This window comes from Archocentrus centrarchus, chromosome 10 (genome assembly GCF_007364275.1).
Source record: "Archocentrus centrarchus isolate MPI-CPG fArcCen1 chromosome 10, fArcCen1, whole genome shotgun sequence".
NCBI classification, from domain to species: Eukaryota; Metazoa; Chordata; class Actinopteri; order Cichliformes; family Cichlidae; genus Archocentrus; species Archocentrus centrarchus.
The window spans coordinates 15,158,398-15,180,116 of NC_044355.1; the positions used below are offsets into that span (position 1 = coordinate 15,158,398).

General features: G+C 40.4%; 1 protein-coding gene across 3 annotated transcripts; it reads left to right on the forward strand.

The window, feature by feature from the left end:
- The first annotated feature begins 278 nt into the window (after window positions 1-278).
- Window positions 279-19,802, forward strand: slc43a1a (solute carrier family 43 member 1a). 3 transcript variants are annotated; one of them, XM_030739519.1, is made up of 15 exons: window positions 279-460; window positions 5,321-5,484; window positions 6,101-6,293; window positions 7,685-7,740; window positions 8,543-8,619; window positions 15,576-15,668; window positions 16,032-16,165; window positions 16,262-16,389; window positions 16,549-16,695; window positions 16,787-16,822; window positions 16,918-17,053; window positions 17,293-17,422; window positions 17,516-17,589; window positions 18,278-18,401; window positions 19,551-19,748. In XM_030739519.1, the coding sequence occupies exons 2-15, from the start codon at window positions 5,331-5,333 to the stop codon at window positions 19,746-19,748; spliced, it is 1,680 nt and encodes a 559-aa protein (XP_030595379.1). In that variant the 5' UTR covers window positions 279-460; window positions 5,321-5,330. The 3 variants fall into 3 exon arrangements, with proteins under 3 accessions (XP_030595379.1, XP_030595381.1, XP_030595382.1); XM_030739521.1 differs by lacking the exon at window positions 279-460 and adding an exon at window positions 2,851-2,908; XM_030739522.1 differs by lacking the exon at window positions 279-460 and having other exon boundaries at window positions 5,331-5,484; window positions 19,551-19,802.
- Window positions 19,803-21,719: the final 1,917 nt, after the last annotated feature.

Genomic DNA, 21,719 nt, shown 5'->3' on the forward strand with positions numbered 1-21,719 from the left:
CATGAGGATGACCTACATACTGTACGATAATGTTGCATGTGTTACAAATACTCAGCAGCATTACTTTAGTGACTGACGCTTCGGGCTCCATGCTGGGAAGCATTTGCATTGAGAGAGACAAAGAGCAGTATGTTCTTTCTCTCAATGATAGGTGGTGACTTTTCTCCACCCCTCAAGCCAACGGTAAAACAGAGGGAGGGAGTGAGTCAAATCGGAAAAGGGGGGAGTCTGTAATGAAACCGGAGAAAGAAACGTGCTCTCTTATAGTGAAGGAAAATCAGTCTTCATCAAGAAAGAAAGAAAGGGGACAGAGAGGGGGAAAGTTTTATATAGGGGGCTCAGGCTCAACTTTTCTGTTAAAAGAAAAGTGAGTGAAAATTGAGTTTTTCTTCTTATTTTGTTAGTTAATAAGGAACTAAAGCCTTTATTTCAAACCTCTGTGAGAAGACACACAACTAAAGTAAGTAAATGATATTATGTTGCTACTGTGTGTAAATAGTTTAGTGTAAATTGCAAAAGTATTCTTAAGTTGAAACGGCAGCAGGAAAAATCGCCTGCTGATACACGTGGCATGAGATGGACGATGCCAACGTTTACGATACAGACCAAAGGCGCAGCGTGTTAAAGCCAGAATATGTGTGTGTGTGTGTGTTTATATACATGTGTTTATTTGTGTGTGTGGCGTCATGTCATGGGGGAAGAAAAGGCGCAAAGTCTGGGCGCTCAAAAAGGAAGGATAAAAGTGTGAGAATCAATATGAGCAGCAGATCTTTTCTTTTCGGAAGTGACGATTAAAAGAGCTGCCGTGCTCTTGGCGCAACTCGATCCCTGAGCCTTCATTTCATGAAGCATCAAACTCCTGCTTTGTGTAAATTCTGCAATGCACATTTGGATGCCCATAAATACACACAAACACGCCTTAAATTGGTTAAATTTGTTTTATTGTACAATAATTAAAACTTAATTTACGTAGCTGCGGTCAAGAGCGAGCTCAGGCTGCAAAAAAAAAAACAAAAAAAACCGATGTGTTGCCTTCCCTGACTGCCCGTAGAGTCTAATTTTATTTATAAATAAAATACATACAATTTATTAGACTACCTGTTATTAAAACCAAGAAAACACAAATATTTTTTAAAACTGTGTCAAAAACACGTTTAAGTCTAAAAAATTATGTTGTTGTCTATTAGGTAAATAAATTGAATTCACGTTTTTATCCCCAAATTTGAACAGCCACATTGGACTTCCCTAAAAAGTCAGAAATTGATTGAACATTCAACCACTAAAACTAGTTTTTCTGTTCAGGGATGCAAGCAGATAACTCTAATTATGGCATCTTAGTCAGAAAATAAGAATGCCTTTTACTGTTTTTATTTATTTAGTTATTTTTACCAGTACTGTTAATTTATGGCAGCTGTTGCATAAACCTTAAATTGTGTTGTGGTCTAATACATTTGTTAAGCACTGTACATTTAAAAATATGCATATATGCCTGTAATAAAGCATTAAGTTAGTTTATGTCAGTCAAAAACTTGCAGCGTTGCCATAATAAAACTATTGTTGGCAAGTTGAACTAAGTTGTTGGTTTTTAATTGATGATGAATCTGGAAAAAAACAAGCAAGCTTAAATGATAGAATATTAGAAAAAATGAAAAATAATTTTCGTCTTACCAAGTGTATGTTTAATATATGTGGATGTTAATGTCCCATGACCTCTCTGGCAAATTAATTTCTTGAGAAGTCAATGGGGAGCAGAACTGCCCTTTAATCTCAGAACTGGCGCGCTGGCATTTATAAAGAGTGGATGTTTGGGGTGATTAACAGTGCCAAAACTCTTGAAAAAAAGATTTAAAATATTCTTGGTCATCAAACTGCTTAGTTAGAGTTTTTTTTTTTTTTTTTTTTAATCAGCCAGTAGGTCTACATTTATGTATTTATTGCTCGTTACCCTTCTTCACCTCATTTCTAGTTGTGTCAGGCTTCGGTGAGATCTGGAGGCCAACAAAGCGAGGCCTGTTCGCTAATACTTTAATCATACTGTTCATCTGGTTAGATCTCCAGATTTTGACATTTGAAGCAGCACGTGAACGCGTCTTTTCCACGCCCACCCCGCTGTGCCCAGTAAGCGGACACTGGCTGAGGTCATCCCTGTGGTGAGACAGCTGCTCGCCGGCCGGGAGGCTTCGGAGTTTGCGTTTTTAGACTCATCGGGGAACGGAGACTATTTGGAAAAGGTTCATCCTGCGGTTCTTTTAGTCCCGCAGGGTTTTGATAAACACGCCTGGTCAAGGTCATCTATATCCCCAGCAGGGAAAAAAAGAGCGTGGCTGGAAGAAAACAGCAACAGAGAGACTTGAAAGCAAGCATGAGAGTGACGATCAACCCCTATATGTTCACTCAAGTGTTTATTCAGTAGGAAGGGTTGTTTAATAATTCAAAACACATTAAAACCTCATCCGCTCTACAGCCAGAAATGGCCAGAAGAGTGGAGTAAGTCCTGGCGTTATTGCATCATTCACTTACTACTGCTACGGTATTTCAGGTATCACCTTCCTTATATAGGAATTCTGGCAAGGCAGGCTCCACCTGCTGCCACTGCACACACTTCACAGTGTTGTGATAGGGACTCACAACTGCCTGCCAGCACCAAAAAAGTCCTTGCTTTCATGTTTAACTTGTTTTCCCAGTCACTGATGTGTTAACCTTAGCATTCCTTTGCTGTCATTACTGACAGCATACAGTTTGCTGCAGTAGAGACTGTCGGAAGCAGTGAGAAGGAACGTGTGATGTAGAAGCAGGCAAGGCGGCTGGCTAGATGGGCACATTGAACTTTAATAACTCGTGTGCCCTGCGTCAGGAGCAGATGATACTACAGCTTTTCTTCTGAGGACAGACGGGTTCATAACACCAGGTAGCCATGACTCCCTCTTTCATTTAAAGCTTTGCCTCCTGAGCAGTTTGTGTGAGTGAAATATGTAGCATTTACCATGTGTGTGTTGATACTCGTGATTCAGCTATGGCTCTAAATCCAATACATGTGACAGTATGATCTATCCTTAGGCCTTTAATAGTCTGTCACACTGTTTTGCAACACTTAGTAACTCTTGACATTTTAGTATGTACAGTGTAGAAATTGGCACTGATTAGTCTTTACCAAGTTAAAAAAGGACACAAAAGTCATTAACTTTGTTTGTTTTGGCTCTAAAGCTGTGGAGTAATGATTAACAATTTTAGTGACAAATTTCGGTGGTCCACAGTGTAGTGGTGTATACATTTGGGTGGTAAATAAAAGGTTCCTGGTTCAATTTTCAGCCAGGAAGGGTATCTGGTGTACAAATTTGGCAAATCAGTTGTGTCTGATTTGGTGGATCTACATGTGCTTAACTGTCGTGCCACCTGCCACAAGGGAGCAGCTGAAAGTGGCAAATTTAAACCAGAGTAATGGAAGCCTGTGTGGTCCTTTCACTTCACTCCTTCTTTGGGCATTTAAACCAAAAGATAAAAAGTGCAGATCAGGGTTAATTAAAGGACAGATTGTCTGAGGAACAAACTAACTTGGGTTGGCTCAATTATGTATATAAAATTATCTACTATATACAAGAAAGGGGAGGACACATACTCACCCCCTTTGGTTCTGGAGTGATGGATGGACAAACAAAATCAGTCTGAAATTGTGAATCTATAAACCAAAATTCCTAACTTAAAGATGAAGTAGCTGCAGCTCAAGTGTTTATAGAAACTTAAATGCACTTGACTAAAAGGTTAGCCTCTTTGCTGTTCGTGCACTCGGACGTGGAGTGTACATTTAGACGAAGGAGTGAATGAGCACCGTCGTGTACCGTCACCTCATTTGTTCAGTGAGTGTGTGTTGAAGAGGTTTCGTCATGGGGTGTCAGTTACAAAGAAATCCTTCTCTTCAAACACTCTTTTCAGCACAAAGGCAGTTCAGCGGGCAGTGAATAATCGCATTACACACACGCCTCGTGAACGCACACGCGGGCTCGTGGGTAAAAGCGGAGACAAATCTGTCCCATTAGAGACTGTGTGGTTCCCCAGTATGACACGTGCTTAAAAGATGCCACCATTAAGAAGCACTCAAAATGATTTCCTAGTTGAGGACTTGACTGTAGCCCTTTCCCCTTTCGGTTCTCCTCCACCTCTTTTGTGGTTGGCTGCCAAATGAAAAAGTGGGTCATAGTTGGATCATTGTTTCTTGTTTAGATGTTTTCCATATGTGTGCTATCAGGCTTGTGATGACTGATTGTGTTGGGCCCTCATGATGCAGGTCGTAGTGACCTCTGTCTGTGTGTGTGTGTGTGTGTGTGTGTGTGTGTGTGTGTGTGTGTGTGTGTGTGTGTGTGTGTGTTCGTGTGCTTTTCAGGTGGCCATGACTAAGGTGGCATTATTTAGTCAGTTACGTCACAGCTGGTGTGCTTTTGCCTGTGTGTGCTTACCAAAAAGCAGTCTGATTATCCTGTGAGTTAAAAGCAAAACCAAATCCAGCTCCGTGCTGCACTGAGATGGAAATGTCAGCATTTTAAGATCGCACCCCAATTTCCAGAAGCAAAGCACACCACTTCAGCACTCTGCAGTGTTTCTATGAGTCAAACCCGAGTGTGAAATAGCAGCTTTGTTCACAGCACAGTATGCGGAGGTCAGGTACTCACCTAGGGTTTACAAAACAATGACTCTCCGCATGGACACTCATTAAATGTACTGCCTCAAGCGACACAATCAGGTTGCAAATTTCAAATGTCAATATGAATAAGAACTTGGCTTACAGGAAGTAAATCCTGACTGGAATTAGTTTAAGTGCCCAAAGTAACGTCTTCAGCCAAGACTTAAAGTCATTTTGGTTTGCTTTTTGTGCATTTTTTAAAATTTGGGCTAAAGCAGCAAACTGGTTTAAAGAAAATTGCTCTCAAAAATGTTAGCATTCAAGTATGTTTCTTACTCTTTGTGACAGTCTTGTGTTTAATTATTGGGTTGATTTGCTTAATGGGAATGTGGAAGATCAATCAGCAATGAAAGTTACTGTTGCAGCTATAGTCTCATGTTGAGTTTTGGTTTCTGGTGGAGATTTAAATTTAATTTACGCTTCTAAAATGTAGCTGGAATTGATCCATGTTATAGTCCTTAATAAATAGCGGAAGGTTGGGAGCATGTTACTGTGTGTGTAACTGTCCATCAGAATTTCCCAGACCAGCTTGTCTTAGTCTATGAGGCAGTTTTTCAAAGATATTAATAGTTTCTTCTATAAAAAGAATGTCTGGAGATATAATTTCATTTCAATTTGTCCATCCTCGTTTCTCATCCATCGCAGAGCAGCAGCGATGGGGGTCTCTCTCATCCAGGCCTACAGGAGGCGCTGGTGGATGGCGGTGACAGCAGTGCTTGAAAATCTTCTGTGTTCGGCTGTGTTGCTGGGATGGGGCTCCTTGCTCATCATGTTAAAGAAGGAAGGATTTTACTCCCACCTGTGCTCAGGTAAGATCAGAATCACTGAACCTTGACACAGGGATGTCAGATCTGGACATGGTCAGTACCTTAGCAGCCACTGGGTTCTGGACTGTGCATTTTAAAGCCTCTGTGTTAGTTTTGGCTATAACCTTTGTGTTCTTTTTTGGAGCCGGACATGACCATATTTACACCGGAGGGTGAAGTTATGTGTTATCAAGCTTGCTACAGCTGCCTGTAGACATGGGAGTCTTGCTTGATGGCCTTGTTTTTTTGTTTGTTTTTATAACTTTAGAAGTTGTCACTTGGAAATTTATAGTGTCTAGAAATGGCTAGTTTTGCGGTTTATTTTTTTCACACGTCTATGCATGTAAGGCAAAGCCCACAAAACCCAAAGACAAAAACACTTTTTCAAAACCATTTTGGACTCCTTGTAAAAAAAAAAAAAAAAAAAAAAAAAATTGTGCCGATTATTTTTCAATATCTGAGGTGCAAATTATCAAATATTTACTAAAATAAAGACTTTTATAGCAGTTCATCATCTTCATAATTTGCCAACACCCAGCTGGGAACCACAGAGTCTTACTTATAAAGTTGCCACTAAAAGACTTAGATTTTGAATGTTTTCTCACACTTGTTCCCACAGAGAATAACACTGTGCACGTGTCTTTGGGTAACTCATCTGGCCACGGGGTAGAGGAATGGCTCAGCTGTGTGGACCAGGAGGAGATGCTGAATCTGGGCTTCACCATTGGTTCATTCTTGCTCAGTGCCACCACCCTCCCACTTGGTATCCTGATGGACAAGTATGGGCCACGTCCCATTCGGCTGATGGGGAGGTAACTTGTCACATTTACAAGAGAACGTATTTTTATGTGTGGCTCATGAATGATCTTTTTATGTTCAACATAATCATACCCCCCCCCCCCCCTTTAAGTTTAGTTTAGTTTTTTAGTTATGACACCTTTATCCCGTAGTGACATGTCAAATGAAAACTTTGTGTTCAGTCGTTGATTTATTCACTGATAATGATATTGTAGTGCTAACAGAAAGCAGACGGATCACATTCCTAGAGTGGGAAGTTTCTGTGTGAATCGGAGTGTAGGTGGAGCCCTTGTTTGTACATGTACACTTTTCTCAGTAGTAAGTAGTGAGTGCACGTGGGCACAGTTGTACTTAGTGTACACCTGTTCATATAATTACACAATTTGTTCTGGTAAGGTAGAGCTTTGATTATCTTCAGTAAACAGTAAAAACTCACTTCAGACACAAACACACACACACACACAGTCTCTGCCTTTCTCATCCACAGGCTGAGTTTTATTAGCCATGCCAGACACTTTTTCAGCTTTCATGCTTGTGCGTGGTGTTAATTATCTTGAGGTTGTGTCCCAGTGTTTTATGCTGTGCCAGCCACAATAGAAACCGATAAAATGCTGGAACTTTTTTCCCCTCATGGGGCCCACTCTTTGTGGTCACTTTTTTAAAATTGATTTTTTTGTCCCTCATATTTTTCCCTCAAGTTTTTCCACTTTGTACATTCCCTCATGTTCATTCCAATAGTTTCAACAATCTCCCTCCAGGAATTTGCTGACATCTGGGCCCTTACTCTCACTGATCCATTCAGAAAGTGCTGCTAAAAAAGTAGCTGGAAATGCACAGGATGAATCCATGGTACCGACCAATCACAGTAGTTGCTGCCTGCATCAGCGTGATGTGTAGTTACATTTCCAGGGAGGTGCACATCAGGTTATGGTGTCAGTTATGACGCAGCGTATTACAATATTTCAAGAAGATTTGTGTTAATGGAGTGCAGTTAGTGAGCGCTCCGGCGACATTTGGTTGCGTCATTTTTTATATTTGCATTGCACATCAACAGCTCCTTCACCACAGCTGGTTGTACTCGATGGTGTTTTTGCCTCAAGTGGTAAAACACATTTGTTGTTTCCACCTTCAGTGGAAACCGCTTTCCTGGATATTTTGTAAAGTGCTGTGCTTTGTTGGAGGTTGTTGAAGTAGTTCCCTTTTAGGTACTAAATCATCATCGAAGGCTGACATGCGGCTCTTGCTCTCAGACATGCCTGGGCTGTAAACATGCTATACAGCGTAACTGTAATATGAGATTTTTATATCAGTATTACGGGGACATTATGTTACGGCACATCTTTGTCGTAGGGCTTCAGTTATGTAGTTATCTCGAGGTTTAATTATTTTTTTCTCTTTGTTGCAGTTCATGCTTCGGTCTGTCTTGTGTTATGATGGCTGTCTCTGCCTACAAGCCCCATGGTGAGTAAAAACAATAATCAACACCAAAATGATACACGAGCTTCACAGACGTCTATACACCTGGATGTGTTTGATCACCATTTGTAAGATCCTTGAAGGTTTGGTTGGAGTGGCAGCTGTAAGCAAAATGCCCGAGGATGTGATTCTCAGTTAAAGCCAGTGGCCTGGAACAGCAGCATTCTTTTTTTGAGCAACAGCGAAGATTTTTGAATATTAAATTTGAACACATGGCAGTAATTTATGGACCGATGACTACAGAAAATGGAGAAATGTGATGTTAAGCCACTCATGTTCTTTAAAGTACTGCTCTGAGGGTCTCAAATGCAGTAAAAGCAGAGATGAAGCCGCTCTGGCGTCACCCGTTGCCCCTTTTTTGTTGTTGTTGTTTTGTTTCTTTTTTTTAAACAGACTTGATCATATTTGGATATGCACAACTCCAAGCTTTATTAAAATTTAGATCAGTTGTAGGGTTTTATAAAAATGTATCGCTCACACTCTATGAAGCAGCTGACTGTAGAGACCAAAACCATTTTTTGTACCAGCGTGTTTGTCTTGCCCTCTGTCTGTGTTGCACAATATTACACTTAAACCACAGAGAGAGTGCAGAAGGTGCAGATGCATGAATGTGTAAAATTAACAAGTTTCAACATATACTTACACCACTTCACATGTTGAAAGCGCCAGCTTTTAACATGTGAATATCCGCTGCGATTAAATGCTTGGGTGGAAATTTGCTTTTATTAAAGCCAGCGTTCTAAAGGTCCTTTTTACCAGAGTAACTTTTCTCTGGCTTTCTCTGCAGTCCTCTCAGAGCTCATCTTCTTGGCTCTTTCCCTGAATGGCTTTGGAGGGATCTGCTTGACCTTCACCTCTATCACGGTAAGACACACAGCTAGCAGGACAACAGAAAAGACCTGCAGTCTGACTGATTAATGGTGGAGAATATGCAGTGCAATTATATACTGCACAGGCAACTTGATATATAACCTATCCTCTGCCCCCATCAGTTATTTCAATGGCCAGTTGCAGTGCACTTGGTTTCAAGTTAACTTCTCATTTACTTGTGTAATTGTGTCCATTGTGATATTGTTAGAACAACACAAGTGCCAGTTTTCATTTTTTTGGGTGGCAAAGGTCTTCAGAGACATCTCTCACTGGTTTTGTTTCCAGTCTTTGAAATCTTTCTCCTCCTCCCTCTGCCACACTTGTTCTGAACTGTGACTCTCTTTGAATTTCTCAACGATACTTCCCTCTAGTTCGTGACACTTGGAAACACTGTGATAATTGTGTATATCCATCTCCTGCTTTGTTAGCATCAACAAATCTTTTCCTCAAGTCTAAACTGATTTCTTTTGTTTCTCAAGTGACAGCTCGAACCCTCTCTGAAGTGTTTATAGTGTGTGTAAAGTGGAAGATAACCCTCAGTTTTAACTTGATTTTACAAGCTTTGAATAGAAATAGAAATTATGCATGCTTTCCAAAGAAAACCAGTATGTTTAGAAATGCTATGTTGAAAATCCCTCGTTCTGTTAAAAAAGCACTTGGGAAAAATTAGATGAAAACTTTCAATTTGATAGGTGGGCTCATTATACTATGTCCCATAGTATAATATAGTTACATAGCTCTTTCTAAGAAATTACTGATATTTTTTTCCCCTGAAAAAAATGAGCAGAAAGATTTCAGTAGCCGAAGCTGTTTGCATGGGTAGTGTCTAAGCTGAGGAAACAGCACGTGTTATTGTGGATGGGGGGCAGGGGGTGGGCTGTTTGTTTAAATCCACATCAGGCATGTGTCTGTGCGTGTGATCTATCAGCTGTTAACATTATCAAGTGTGGGTTTTTTTTATTATTGTCCTGGCAAGTATTTAGGTTGGTGCTTAGTGTTGATACAGTGTGTCTGTCAGAGCGCACATGACTTCTACCACATGGAAAGACTCCCATTTGTGTTTCCGCCAATAGCAGCCCGAGGCTTCACGCACACCCTCTCCAGTGCCCGGCCCCTTTACCTCTAATCAAAAATACTCAAGGACACATTTTTCCTCTTGTCCTGAGTTCTTCCTCACAACCTTCTTCCTGCTGTCTTCTGTTTCTCTGCTCAGCAGTCAGCAGAATAATCTTCACAACCTTTTAAACTCTGCGTGTGACTGCGCACACATGCGGAAGTGCAAATGTGCGTACACAGGGAGAAGAATATGAAACAGATGTTTCAATGCTGTTTATGAAGTTTGAGACTGACTGTGGACAGGTGACCTCATCCTGTGACCTTTTGTCTTTAGGCTCTGTGTAAAAGATTAGCAAGGAAACTTATTGGAGGGATATATACCTACTCAGGGGAGATTTGTGTTCTTCCATGTCTGCTGACTATGCTCAAAAACTGCTGACATAGCTGTTTTACACAAAGAAACGTGTAAGAGTAGTCTGTTATAAAACTGGATGTCATTGAGTATAAAGGATGGTTTAGGTGATGTTAACAAAACAAACATTGCAGATGATTTGAAAAAAAAAAGTGTGTAACTTGCAGTGACCTCTTGGTTGTGACTCAGACAGACTTTGTTCTTGTTTCTACAGTCACCAGAATTGTGTTGTTGAATTTTGAAGAGATGTTTCTACAGGGGAGTAGCGTGTTCATACGTGTTCATGACTCATTTTCACACAATAGCACTTTTTTTCCCAAGGACAAGCATACAAAAAAGGACACCGGATTTAAAGGCGAGATGAAAATGATTAATATGACACAGTGTGTGGCATAATTAAAACAGTTTGCATTTTTTAGGAAAAAAAGACACAATTCTGTGCACAAAAGTGCACACTCACAACATATTTTACAGTAATAAGAATCAGAATACTTTATTGATCCCAGAGGGAAATTTCTAAGTAAGGAAGCACAAGTAACAGCATGGAAACATGGAGTTCCTTTTCAGTGTTGGCCCACTCAGACACACTCACATGATGCCCTTTCTAACTTGTCAAACAAGTACGATTAATATCACACACACACACACAGCGCGCTTGAGTAATGTTCAGCTGCCCCCTCCTGTTTGTCCCTGACTGCCCTCTGTGTCGCTCGCTCCCTCCCTCTGTCAGCACTTCTAATTGGGTTGAGTTTACCAACCGTGATCGAACACAGCGCTGCTGTTGCTGTGAATGACCACGAAGTGTAAGGAAAGAGACGCACACACAAACTCACAAATGCCATCATGATTTAAACCATGTGTCCGAGAGTACAACAAGACCATCTCATTTGATTGTTGTGTTTGAAAAGAAGACTCTTACAGTCTCCTATAATCAATTACTGGGGGGGGAACGCCCATATATAAATATATCATTTGATTTTCTACAATAAAATATTAGCTAGTTTTCCGTAATAATAATATTTATTCACATCATCTAATGATGTAATAAAAGGCTCAGCAACTTTCTGCACAGATTATAACTTCAGTTCTTTAAACCAGGGGTGTCAAAGCCATTTGTGGGCCACCCAGAGCTCAATCTGCTCTTAAGCGAGCTGGACCTGTGAAACTTTGGTGTCCTGGTTCTGGCCTCCAGACTTTATATTTAACACTCTTGCTTTAAACTTTTTTTGCTGTTGTTGTTCAAGTATTTTTATTGAACATTTCTGTAACAATACACTCATTACGTTCATCTGTTCATTTTTCATTTTTTCACATTTTATTTTTTCACCCCCCCCATCTAACATTTCATCCCATGAACCGTCCATTGCACCATTATTATAAACACAAAGAAAAATCTAATCAAAATATTGTTAATAAAAATAAGTAAGGCTATATATAAACATATACACACGTAATATGGGATAAGCGAGGGAGCCACCTTCCTTATCTGATCCAATACAGGATACCAGATGTCAAAATATGTATTAGCGCTGCATCTTGTATCATATCTGTTTTGTTTTTTTTTCGTAGTAAAACTACTTAGAAGTTCAGTAAACCATAGTTTAAAGGTTGGAAGATATTTTTTTTTTGTCCATTTCAGCAGAATCTGTCAGTGTAGTAAAGGCAATTTCAGTATTGTGATTAAGATTAAAACACCAAGAAGGTGGGACAGTGCAAAATAGAGCCATTGCAACATCAGGCTCTACCTAAATTCACTGTAACATGCTGAATTAAGCCAGTATAACATTTCTCTGATATCAGCTGACCAGCAGAAATATTGAAGGTTCAGTAGTGAGAGATCCTGACCTCACAGCCGTGCTGCAGGATTCTACTGCGAATGTGTGTTTTGTAAAAATGTTTATAGAGATTAGTGATCCATATTTCCAAGTAATTGATCTTTACTCAGTTTAAATGGCAACAAGCTAAATATGATCTGTCTAGCTGCTGTATAAATTGACATAAGTTCACTTTTTTTTTTGCATATATTTTTTATAGCCTGATATCTTCCCCAAATCACCCAGTAAGGACAGCACTTACATACAGAAGGGTATCGTCTGCGTTCCTGCTTTAAACTTCGATGAAATTTGAACATTTATACCTCGATAGTTAACTCTGCCTGACTTTACAGCTACCGCTGCCGTCTGTATATTTTCTGTTATTTTTGTAATAATTTTATGTTGCCAACAAAAACAAGATTGCAAATTATTTTTGAATGGATACTATCAATTACAGCAGGTCTAAAGATTGTGGGATTTATTTCAAGAAGGACTGATGAAAACTGAGTGAAAATTGACAGTTGATTTATTGACTTATTACTCCCCTCTGTGTGCCCTCTATTTCTGTGGTTTAATGGATCACTGAAAGTCACAAGGGAAATGGCAGAAAGATGATTCATTCATGACACTTTTGGAGTCACATTGTTATCAGGAATGCACAACCTTTATAAAGTCCTCTATGAATGCTTTCTATCAAACCAAGAATAATTTTTCTGTCGCATGTTGTCTGTCATCTTTGAAAGAATGAGGTGTGGCCTCTTCAGGCTTGTCTTTAATTGACACGGTATTGCCCCTAAATAAAAGGATGCTCTTTGACTGCTCTCATAATAAGTACAATCTTCCTCTTGCAAACTTTAGCCTGCGATAGTAGAGAGATTCTGGCCTACTAGTAATTTACTCAGATAATAGAAGGCACTCCATTGAAGTAAAGACTAAGAAATATAAAAGGAAACCTCAAACATGAGTCCACATGCAGCAAGCCCACTGGAGCAGGATTTGAATGCTAACGCTCAGGAGGATGACAGTTTGACTAAACCACGAACACCGATTAAGGGAGCAGAGAGTTGAGGTGGAAAAAAGAAACCAGTGCTAATCAGCCGCAATTTAGTGTTTCCTGCTGGGATTTCCACAGAGAGGCTCTGCAGATGCAGCTTTGGGAGATCAAACACAAAATCTTTCTTTCTTTCTTTCTTTCTTTCTTTCTTCTTTTCTTTCTTTCTTTCTTTCTTTCTTTCTTCTTTCTTTCTTTCTTTCTTTCTTTCTTTCTTTCTTTCTTTCTTTCTTTCTTTCTTTCTTCTTTCTTTCTTTCTTTCTTTCTTTCTTTCTTTCTTTCTTTCTTTCAATTAATTTTTCTCCATTCACTCTCCCTTCTTGTATCCCGTCTTTCAAAATTTCACTGCTCATTAATCTGTTATTTGGCCCATTCTCCCAGTGATTAAAGTCTTAATTAAACTCAGTGCCAAAGCCTTACAACACCCAAGTGAATGAGCACAGCATGAGTAGAGCCTGAACTCATTAGCTGTGGCAAGCGAATGGCCAAATCTCTTTTTTTCCCCTCCCTTCAACTGTGATTTTTGACACCAATTGACCCGTGTCTGCCTCCATACAGTCACGTGTTTGAGTCCACATCCCCCCGGGCAGCATTGGCATGCAGGAGAGGTGATGCAAGGCCCTGTAGGAAATATTTATTATATTGGAACTGCCAGAACACAGAGGTGGCAGATGGATATACATATTTTCTGCATCAGTAAGCTGACATCTCACAAGGCTGGAAGTTCTTTGCTTTAACATGAGACACAGGCAATCTTGTGTGCTCAGAGGGCCCTGTTCCCCACATCCCACAAACTTCCACAGCACTGCAGAGCTTATGGCCATAGACGAGCTGTGAATTCTTTCAGTTTTCAGAAGTGCTGAATAAGAACGGGTGTTCTCTCAGCTGTTTTTTCTCATCTCACTCGAGAGCTCGGCTCTCTCTCCCTGAACATCCTCAGGAAAGCTTTTCTTTCCTGTTTACCTGCCAAACTCTTGGTGTCAGCTGTTGAGGTGACCTCATGCACCCCACCGCCCCCTTCAGTGCACACACCACAGTCTGCCAGCTGTAAATCGTCACAGTTATGCAATCTCAAGGCAGCAGCCAAAATTAACGCATGCATACATGGAGCATCAAAATAAGCACACTTCTCACCCACGCCTTCCATCTTGCATCTTGTTGGGCACAAAGGCAAAAAAACATTTGTAGAAATTTCGATATTTAGTCACAAAGCTCCCGGAAACCGATTTCTATGCAGCTCTGGTTCACACTATGTCTCTTTTAGAATTGTGACGGGAAAGTTAAAGACTGCAGGACAACATGATCAGTTTATAGTAATTAGAAGATACCAGACATCCATTAAAACAACTGTGACCAATATTTTTAAACTAACAATGGATCAAGTAACTATGAGTAGTGCGAGAGGGGTACTTTGTAGTAATGAGTAAACAAAGGATTACAAACAGACTGCAATTTACTTAGCTCTATAGAGTTTACGAATTATTTTAAGTTTACCAACCCACAACTTTACTGTGTTGGTTCTCACCACTATCTTGGTATAGCTGTTTCCAATGAAAACCCTTATGTACACTAGCTGATAAACTAGCAAATACAAGTTAGAGATCCGCAAGCAAACAACGCTTGAAATTTCACTCAGGAGTCGGTTGGGGGGGGTGTTTACAAATGTAAATGCTCCATGTTCACTGGTTGTGCAAACTGAAGCGATCTGCCACCAAGTCAGCCATATCAACTTTCCAAGTAGCATATACCAGTGTTGTTTTCAGCTCATTGTTAATTAATACAGGTTTAAATAACTTAAAGAGATACTGAAATACAGATTTTTAGCATAAAGAGCTGTAATCAACATCATCTTCCCACCTATATACATCCATCTCCTGATACAAATGTCAGGAGCTTAGTACTGAGCACATTAATATTTAATAAATGTTCTCTGCCTCAATGTCAGTGTGAGCGTGTGGAAACTGTGTGGCACTGACAGCGTGGGGAGATTAGGTGACGCTTGTGGACGATTTGGAAAACTGTGGTCAGTGCTGGGAGAGAATAGCAAGCTTGTCATGCAGCACAATAAAAATCCTACACATGTGATTGTTTTTTTATCACGATTAGCCCATTTAAAACTCTAATTAAAAGGACACTTAGTGTGCTGCCAGCACAATAGGTCATTGTTGCGTTTGCTAAGCTCCTTACCGCTGTAAATAGGTTGAGCTAATATATGGTGCGCTAGTGCCTGGTGCCCACCACCTTTCGACTCCCCTCATGCCGGGTCAGAAGAAACCAGTGAAGTCTGAAATTGTTTGAAGTTAGTTGAATTTGCAAGAATAAAGATGTTTCTAAATATAGTATAATCCTTTTTAGAACTATGGGGCCATGACCTCATTTCTTGATTCCTTTGACATGGAAATTAATATTTTTAATGAGTCTGCTCTGCAGGAAGAGAGAATTGTTACTGGTTGCAAATACTGCAGGCTGGAGCAGTGAACCGTTTTTGGTTAGGTACAACTTCATCGGTCTTCAGTAGTTCATCCTGCTAACAAAGCAGCTGACTGCCCTCTGCTGGCAGGACAGCATGGTGAACATTATTTTATTGACTGTGTCTGTTTTGTGTCTGTGGCTGCAGCTCCCAAACATGTTCGGCGCCCTGAGCTCCACCATAATGTCTCTGATGATCGGCTCCTACGCTTCCTCTGCTGTCACCTTCCCTGGAGTCAAGGTAAATTAAGCTTATGTTAACAAATGGACCTTTTAAAGTTACACACTTAGATGGTTTTATCACATAAACCAGGTGGAGCTGTAGCTGTAAGACTACTTCAGGGTGACTTTGAGATGTAAAAAATGTTACGGATGGAGTTGTAAGTCGTAAATGGCCAGGTACAGCACCGTAAATAAATGCACAAATGTGTCTGGATGCGTTCTAAACACGTTCACCATAAAAATTTTACAAGGTGATAATATGTCAGTGTTGTGTTTACAACTTGTTCTGTTTCCGCCATGTGTTGTGTTTTTATTTTTGGTGAGTGAAAACACCTTTAAACACAAGGGAAACAACCCTTTCCTTCCCTTCTTTTCCTCCCAGCTTATCTACGATGTAGGGGTGTCATTCACAGCAATCATGTGGACGTGGGCGGGTCTTGCTGGGTTTGTCTTCATGAACTGTTTTATCAACTGGCCCAAAGAAGGCTTCCCAACACCTGACGAGGTGGACTACAGGTCTGTTTTATTTCTTTTTTATTTGAATATTGGCACACAAGATGTTGATGACAATTTTAAATCCCTCATTGAAACCCTCATATGTGTTGATAACAGTAAGATCCTCACAAATCAAGAGCCGCCTTCATCTGACCAGAAGGTTGCTGGTGAGAGACTGAGCCAGCAAAATGGAGACGTCCAACGGTCCACAGAGAGACTTCCTAATGGACCTGATGCTACACCCAGTAGGTTAACACAGCCGTGCCATTTTGGAAGAGATTACAGTACTGTAGCTTGTACATTTCAGGCTGAGAACCGCACATTTATTTTGTGTGATATAAATGACAGACTGGATCTCTCACAAGTTATATAGTAAAAGTTAAAGCACTCTTGTCCTCTCACAGATTCAGTCCCTTTCCGTCGGTCCGTATTCTCTCCCATCTTCCTCTGGAGTCTGGTTACCATGGGGATGTCCCAGTTGAGAATCATCTTTTATATGGGGGCAATGAACAAGATGCTGGAGTTCTTGATCACCCATGGACAAGAGCACCGTGAGTGTCCATCCCTCAAATACAGTTTTAACCGTGCTCTTTAAAAACCTTTGAGCAATACTGACAGAAGTCATTTTTTTTAATATTCCAGCATCTGATGAGCTAGCAACAGAGGCAGCAGAGAATGGTGAGCACTGTAGTAATACGGCTTTAAATTTAAATTTGTACTTTAATTGGGTTGCCCCCCCCAGCCCATCTTAATTTAATATTTTCTTTTTTCAGTGGGTTTCTACTCATCCATCTTTGGCACACTGCAGCTGTTGTGTCTGCTCACATGTCCTCTAATTGGCTACATCATGGACTGGAAGATGAAGGAGTGTGAAGAGGGTCAGACAGTCCCCTCAGGCACAGGACAGAAGTATGTGCAGAAAAAACTGACATATTTGAGAATAAACTCCCCCCCCCCATCCCCCTTTTTGTGGGATAGCTTGATGGTAAAGTCATGAACACGGGAAGATGGAGAAGGATTAAAGCTGGACTGGCTTGGCTGTTCAATGATCTAATAAACAATGAACACACATTGCACATGTGTGCCATTGTGATGGGACTGGTGCAGCATACTCTTAATGTTAACTTCTTTACCCGTGTCCCCATCAGGCTCAACAGTCAACCCAAAAGAGACCGTAAGATTCAGAAGGTGACAAACGCCATGAGGGCGTTCATCCTCACCAACTTGCTGCTATTTTTATTCGGATGCTGCTGCCTCATAGACAGCCTGCCTCTACAGGTAACACATTACACTACAGTGATGCAACAATCATTAGTCCCAATACTTCGATCTGTTGACTCCATTGCTTCTTCCTTCTCTTTTCAACCATAGATCTTGACCTTCATCCTCCACACTATGGTCCGAGGCTTCATCCACTCCTGTTGTGGAGGCCTTTATGCTGCTGTGTAAGTGCTGCGCTGCTTTGTACATCCCAGTCCCATGCAGAAGACATTGAATAAGTTGCCAAAATCTCAAATTTTAAATCACATGGCACTCATTAAAGTGGCATCATAACTGGAAAAAATCCTGATAAAAAATGTGTTTAGTTTCCAGTTCATTTATAAAAGCACTAAGATTTAATTTTTAACTTGGAAAAGAGACAGTGGGCTCTTTTCTGACCCATTTAGTGTTATTATCTAACACCATATAAACACCAAAACAAAAGCAGGGCTTTACAGTGTGATAAAAGCAACCAGATGTAGTAACAAAAGGAGGGGATCCTGTATTTTGTGTTCAGAAACCACAAACTGCAACCTTTCAGCTTATTCTGTTAGCAAAATTGATTTATACTTTAGTAACTGTTTTTAATCTCAAATAAAGCAGCATGATATGCATAATTAAGGATTTGTAAATCTCTGGTAGTCCATCATCATGCAATGCTGTGTATGTGCAGACATTAAACTTGTCACCACTACAAGCTTATGAGTGCCCTCCAGAGCCGCATCAGCTCTGAAAACAAGCTCCCACTGGCATTAAATGCTGCATTGCAATGTAGATGGTATGTCTCCAACACAAAATGAGCTGTTTTAGTTTATGTATTGTCAGTCTGTTGTCATTTGGTATTTCAGAATAACCACTAAATCTCTCCCACAGCTACCCGTCCAACCACTTTGGCACCCTGACAGGCCTCCAGTCCATGATCAGCGCTGTGGTTGCTCTGCTGCAGCAGCCGCTCTTCATCGCCATGGTCGGACCGCTGAAAGGAGACCCCTACTGGGTGAGAAAACATATTTACTCTGCATGCCTGCAAACTTCACAATGACAAACTCTCAGCACTGTTTATTGCAGCACCAACTCTATGTAGTTATGGGGGAATAATTATTGCAAATGAAATTTATTTGTGTGTTGGCTACAGTTTTATCCACATTCATTTCATTCATTAATGATCGCCATGCAACTGAAGACCTATGAGGCCAACTAGAAAACTTAAATTGGACCTGCATACGACCTACATTCAACCTGAATATTGTGAACATTCTGGTTCCAAACCCAATGAATCCGAATCCCTTTGGTCACCTGCAGTACCATGTGACTTTATCCAGAGCCACTTAGCAGGTTGACATTTGTGGTTTACAGTGAGATCTTTCAGCAACTGTAGGATGAATTTTCATGAAATCTGGCACGAATACACTGCTCAAAAAAAGCTTGTACTCAGTAGTTTGCATGGCCCCCATGTGCCCGACAACACTGGGGCATGCTCCTAATGAGACAATGGATAATGTCCTGGGGGATCTCTTCCCAGATCTGGACCAGGGCATCACTGAGCTCTTGGACAGTCTGAGGTACAACCTGGTGGAGTCGGATGGACTGAAATATAACGTCCCAGAGGTCTTCTATTGGATTTAGGTCAGGCAAGCATGGGGGCCAGTCAGTGGTATTAATTCCTTCATCCTCCAGGAGCTGCCTGCATACTCTTGCCACCCACTGCACAAGTGTAGAGTCTGACAGTGGTTTCAAGGATTTCATCCTGATACCTAATGGCAGTCAGGGTGTCATTGCCTAGCCTGTAGAGGTCTGTGTGCCCCTCCGTGGATATGCCTCCCCAGAGCATCACTGGCCCACCACCAAATCGATCAAACTGAACAATGTTACAGGCAGCATAACGTTCTCTGTGCTTCTTCAGTTCCTTTCACATCTGTGACGTGTTCAAGCTCTTGACACTGAATTTCCTTATTGTCGTGTAACAGCTCTCTATTTCCCTGAGATGAGGAGGCGGGCTTACAAACTGGTTTCAAACAATTCTGAAGTTTTTTCTCTGTAGTTTAAAAATGGTTACAGAAGAAACTTTCAGTTTTAATTCTGGCCTGACAATGTGAAAAGTCCAACCATAATTATAACTGTCCATCTCTGTCATCCTTTCTTGCAGATCAACTTCAGCCTGCTGATGTTCTCGCTAACTGGCTTCCTATTGCCAGGTTACCTGTTCTACCACCGCAGACAGTTGCTGAGGGAAAAGGAGGCCAGAGACAAGCTGGCTGCTGGTCAGGAGATGGAGGCGCTCAACCACACTGACACCAATGGCTGCAAACCTCACACTAATGGCTTTGCTGCTGTAGACGCTTAGACAAAACCACAGCCAAGAACAGGGGGAACTGTAGGATAACTTTTAAAAATGAGCACCAGCGATTTACATACTTTTTTTTTATTTGTATCTTTTTTCTTTCTTTCTTTTTTTTTTTTTTTTTTTTTTGCTGGTGCCAGTTTTGCTCACAACAAACCACATAAAAAAAATGGTATCCCCATGTGACTTTAAGGTTCTAGGATTTTTAGGGAGATGTGTCATCACTTCTTTCTTTTTTAAAATGTTTTCTCTTGGTCAAGGAGCCAAATTAGTGTGTTTTAAAGCCATAGATTTCATTTGATATCACAGTACTTGAAATACTATGATATAGTTTTCATGGACTTCTGGTAATCATGATAATACTTGCTAACACCAAAGGACAACTTGAAGATATTAAGTTACACTTCCTGTTCAGTATTTTTAGGACTGAAACCTATAATCCACTATATGGATGAAAGTATTGGGTCACAACTCTTAATCTTTGAATTCAGGTGTTTTCAGCCCCATAGCCACAGGTGTATGAAGTCAAGGACCTAGCCATGCAGACTGTATGCAGTGTTATTGCAAATTGGAAGTGTTTAGAAAGTGCAGTGTATTCACTTAATAAGTGGTGGACCACATAATGTTACAGATCAGGGTAATCAAGTGCTGAGGTGCATAGTGGGTAAGTGTTGCCAGCAAACTGGTTCAGTAACTGTGGAGTTCCAAACATCCTCTGGCATTAACATCAGCACAAAACTGTACGCTGGGAGCTTCATGACATGCCCCAGCAGCTCCTGTAGGTGGCCCAGTACTTTTATCCATAAAGTGTAAATTGATTGTGATTTTTCTACTGTAGTCTCCAACAAACTCTAAAAATAGACATCTTTGAAACATTGTTGATGCAAAAGACATCTATGAGACCTTAAACATGAAGGAGCTTTTAGGGGAACTTCAACTCTTGAAACACTTTCTCTGATTCTCACACAAGCACACAGTCTGACACGACATCTACCTCCATTTCCTTTCCTTTTTTTTTTTTTTTTTTTGGTTTTGTACCATCTCTCTTCAACTGACTCCTGTGTCTATGGAGCAGTTAATCTTTTTTCTTTTCTCCCCCGCAGTACAAAAAATTATTTAAAATACCCATAGTGGAAAAGAGAGGTTTCTTCTTGTGCGTTTGTGTGCTTCAGAGATGAAGTTTCATCAATTTATTCAGTCCTCACATTTCTGGACTCTTTTATATATAGGAAAACATTTTGTAAATAACTTTTACAAGGAAAAATGGGATGGGTTTTGGGAATTGTGGCACACACTGTCAGTGTTTAGGAACATGTGTATTGAAGTGTCATTGTAATTTCTGTAGCATTAAAAAGGGAAGCATTATCAGCAAATGCTATTGTGTAGCGGGCCTATTATAAAGGAAGCTTAGATTATTTTTAAAGTTTATTCTGCTGTTTTATGTCATAGCAAAAAACAACCTCCAACAAATTGCCTTGTAAATAGATGTCAGGTGCGACTTGGATTTTATGACCCGGTGCTGTGTACAGTACAGTATGTGTACAGTATAATAAGTGAAGGCTGAGGAGGAACTGGCTGTGGTTAAAAAAAAAAATTGTACGTGATTTTTTTTTTTTTTTAACAATTTAAAAACACATCAAACTGCAGCATGTGAGGCTGTCTCAGCCAACAGCAGATGAAAACAAAATGTACATTTATTCCAAAGTGACAACTACATGTTATGTAAACTTAGCACAAAAAGAAAGAAAACAGGCTTTCCACGGTAGGGTTTAATATTTTTCCCGAAAATGACATGGATCAAATCCCGGGAAATGAAGAGCCATTTCCCGGGAATCCCGGGAAAAAGTTTATTTATTTTTTTATTTTAATTAGGCCTTCTGTAGCCTGTGTCGGCCTTAACCTATTCTGATATTGTAGAGGTAGCTTTCCAGCTATGTCCTGTTATGCCCAGTAGGGGGTAACGTCGGCTTGATT

Bases quoted from the DNA above. Each gene is read 5' to 3' on its own strand.
- slc43a1a (XM_030739519.1), top strand. From the start codon at position 5,331: ATGGGGGTCTCTCTCATCCAGGCCTACAGGAGGCGCTGGTGGATGGCG. The intron at 5,485-6,100 runs GTAAGATCAGAA...TTGTTCCCACAG, and splicing joins TTACTCCCACCTGTGCTCAG to AGAATAACACTGTGCACGTG. The intron at 16,166-16,261 runs GTCTGTTTTATT...TGTTGATAACAG, and splicing joins CCTGACGAGGTGGACTACAG to TAAGATCCTCACAAATCAAG.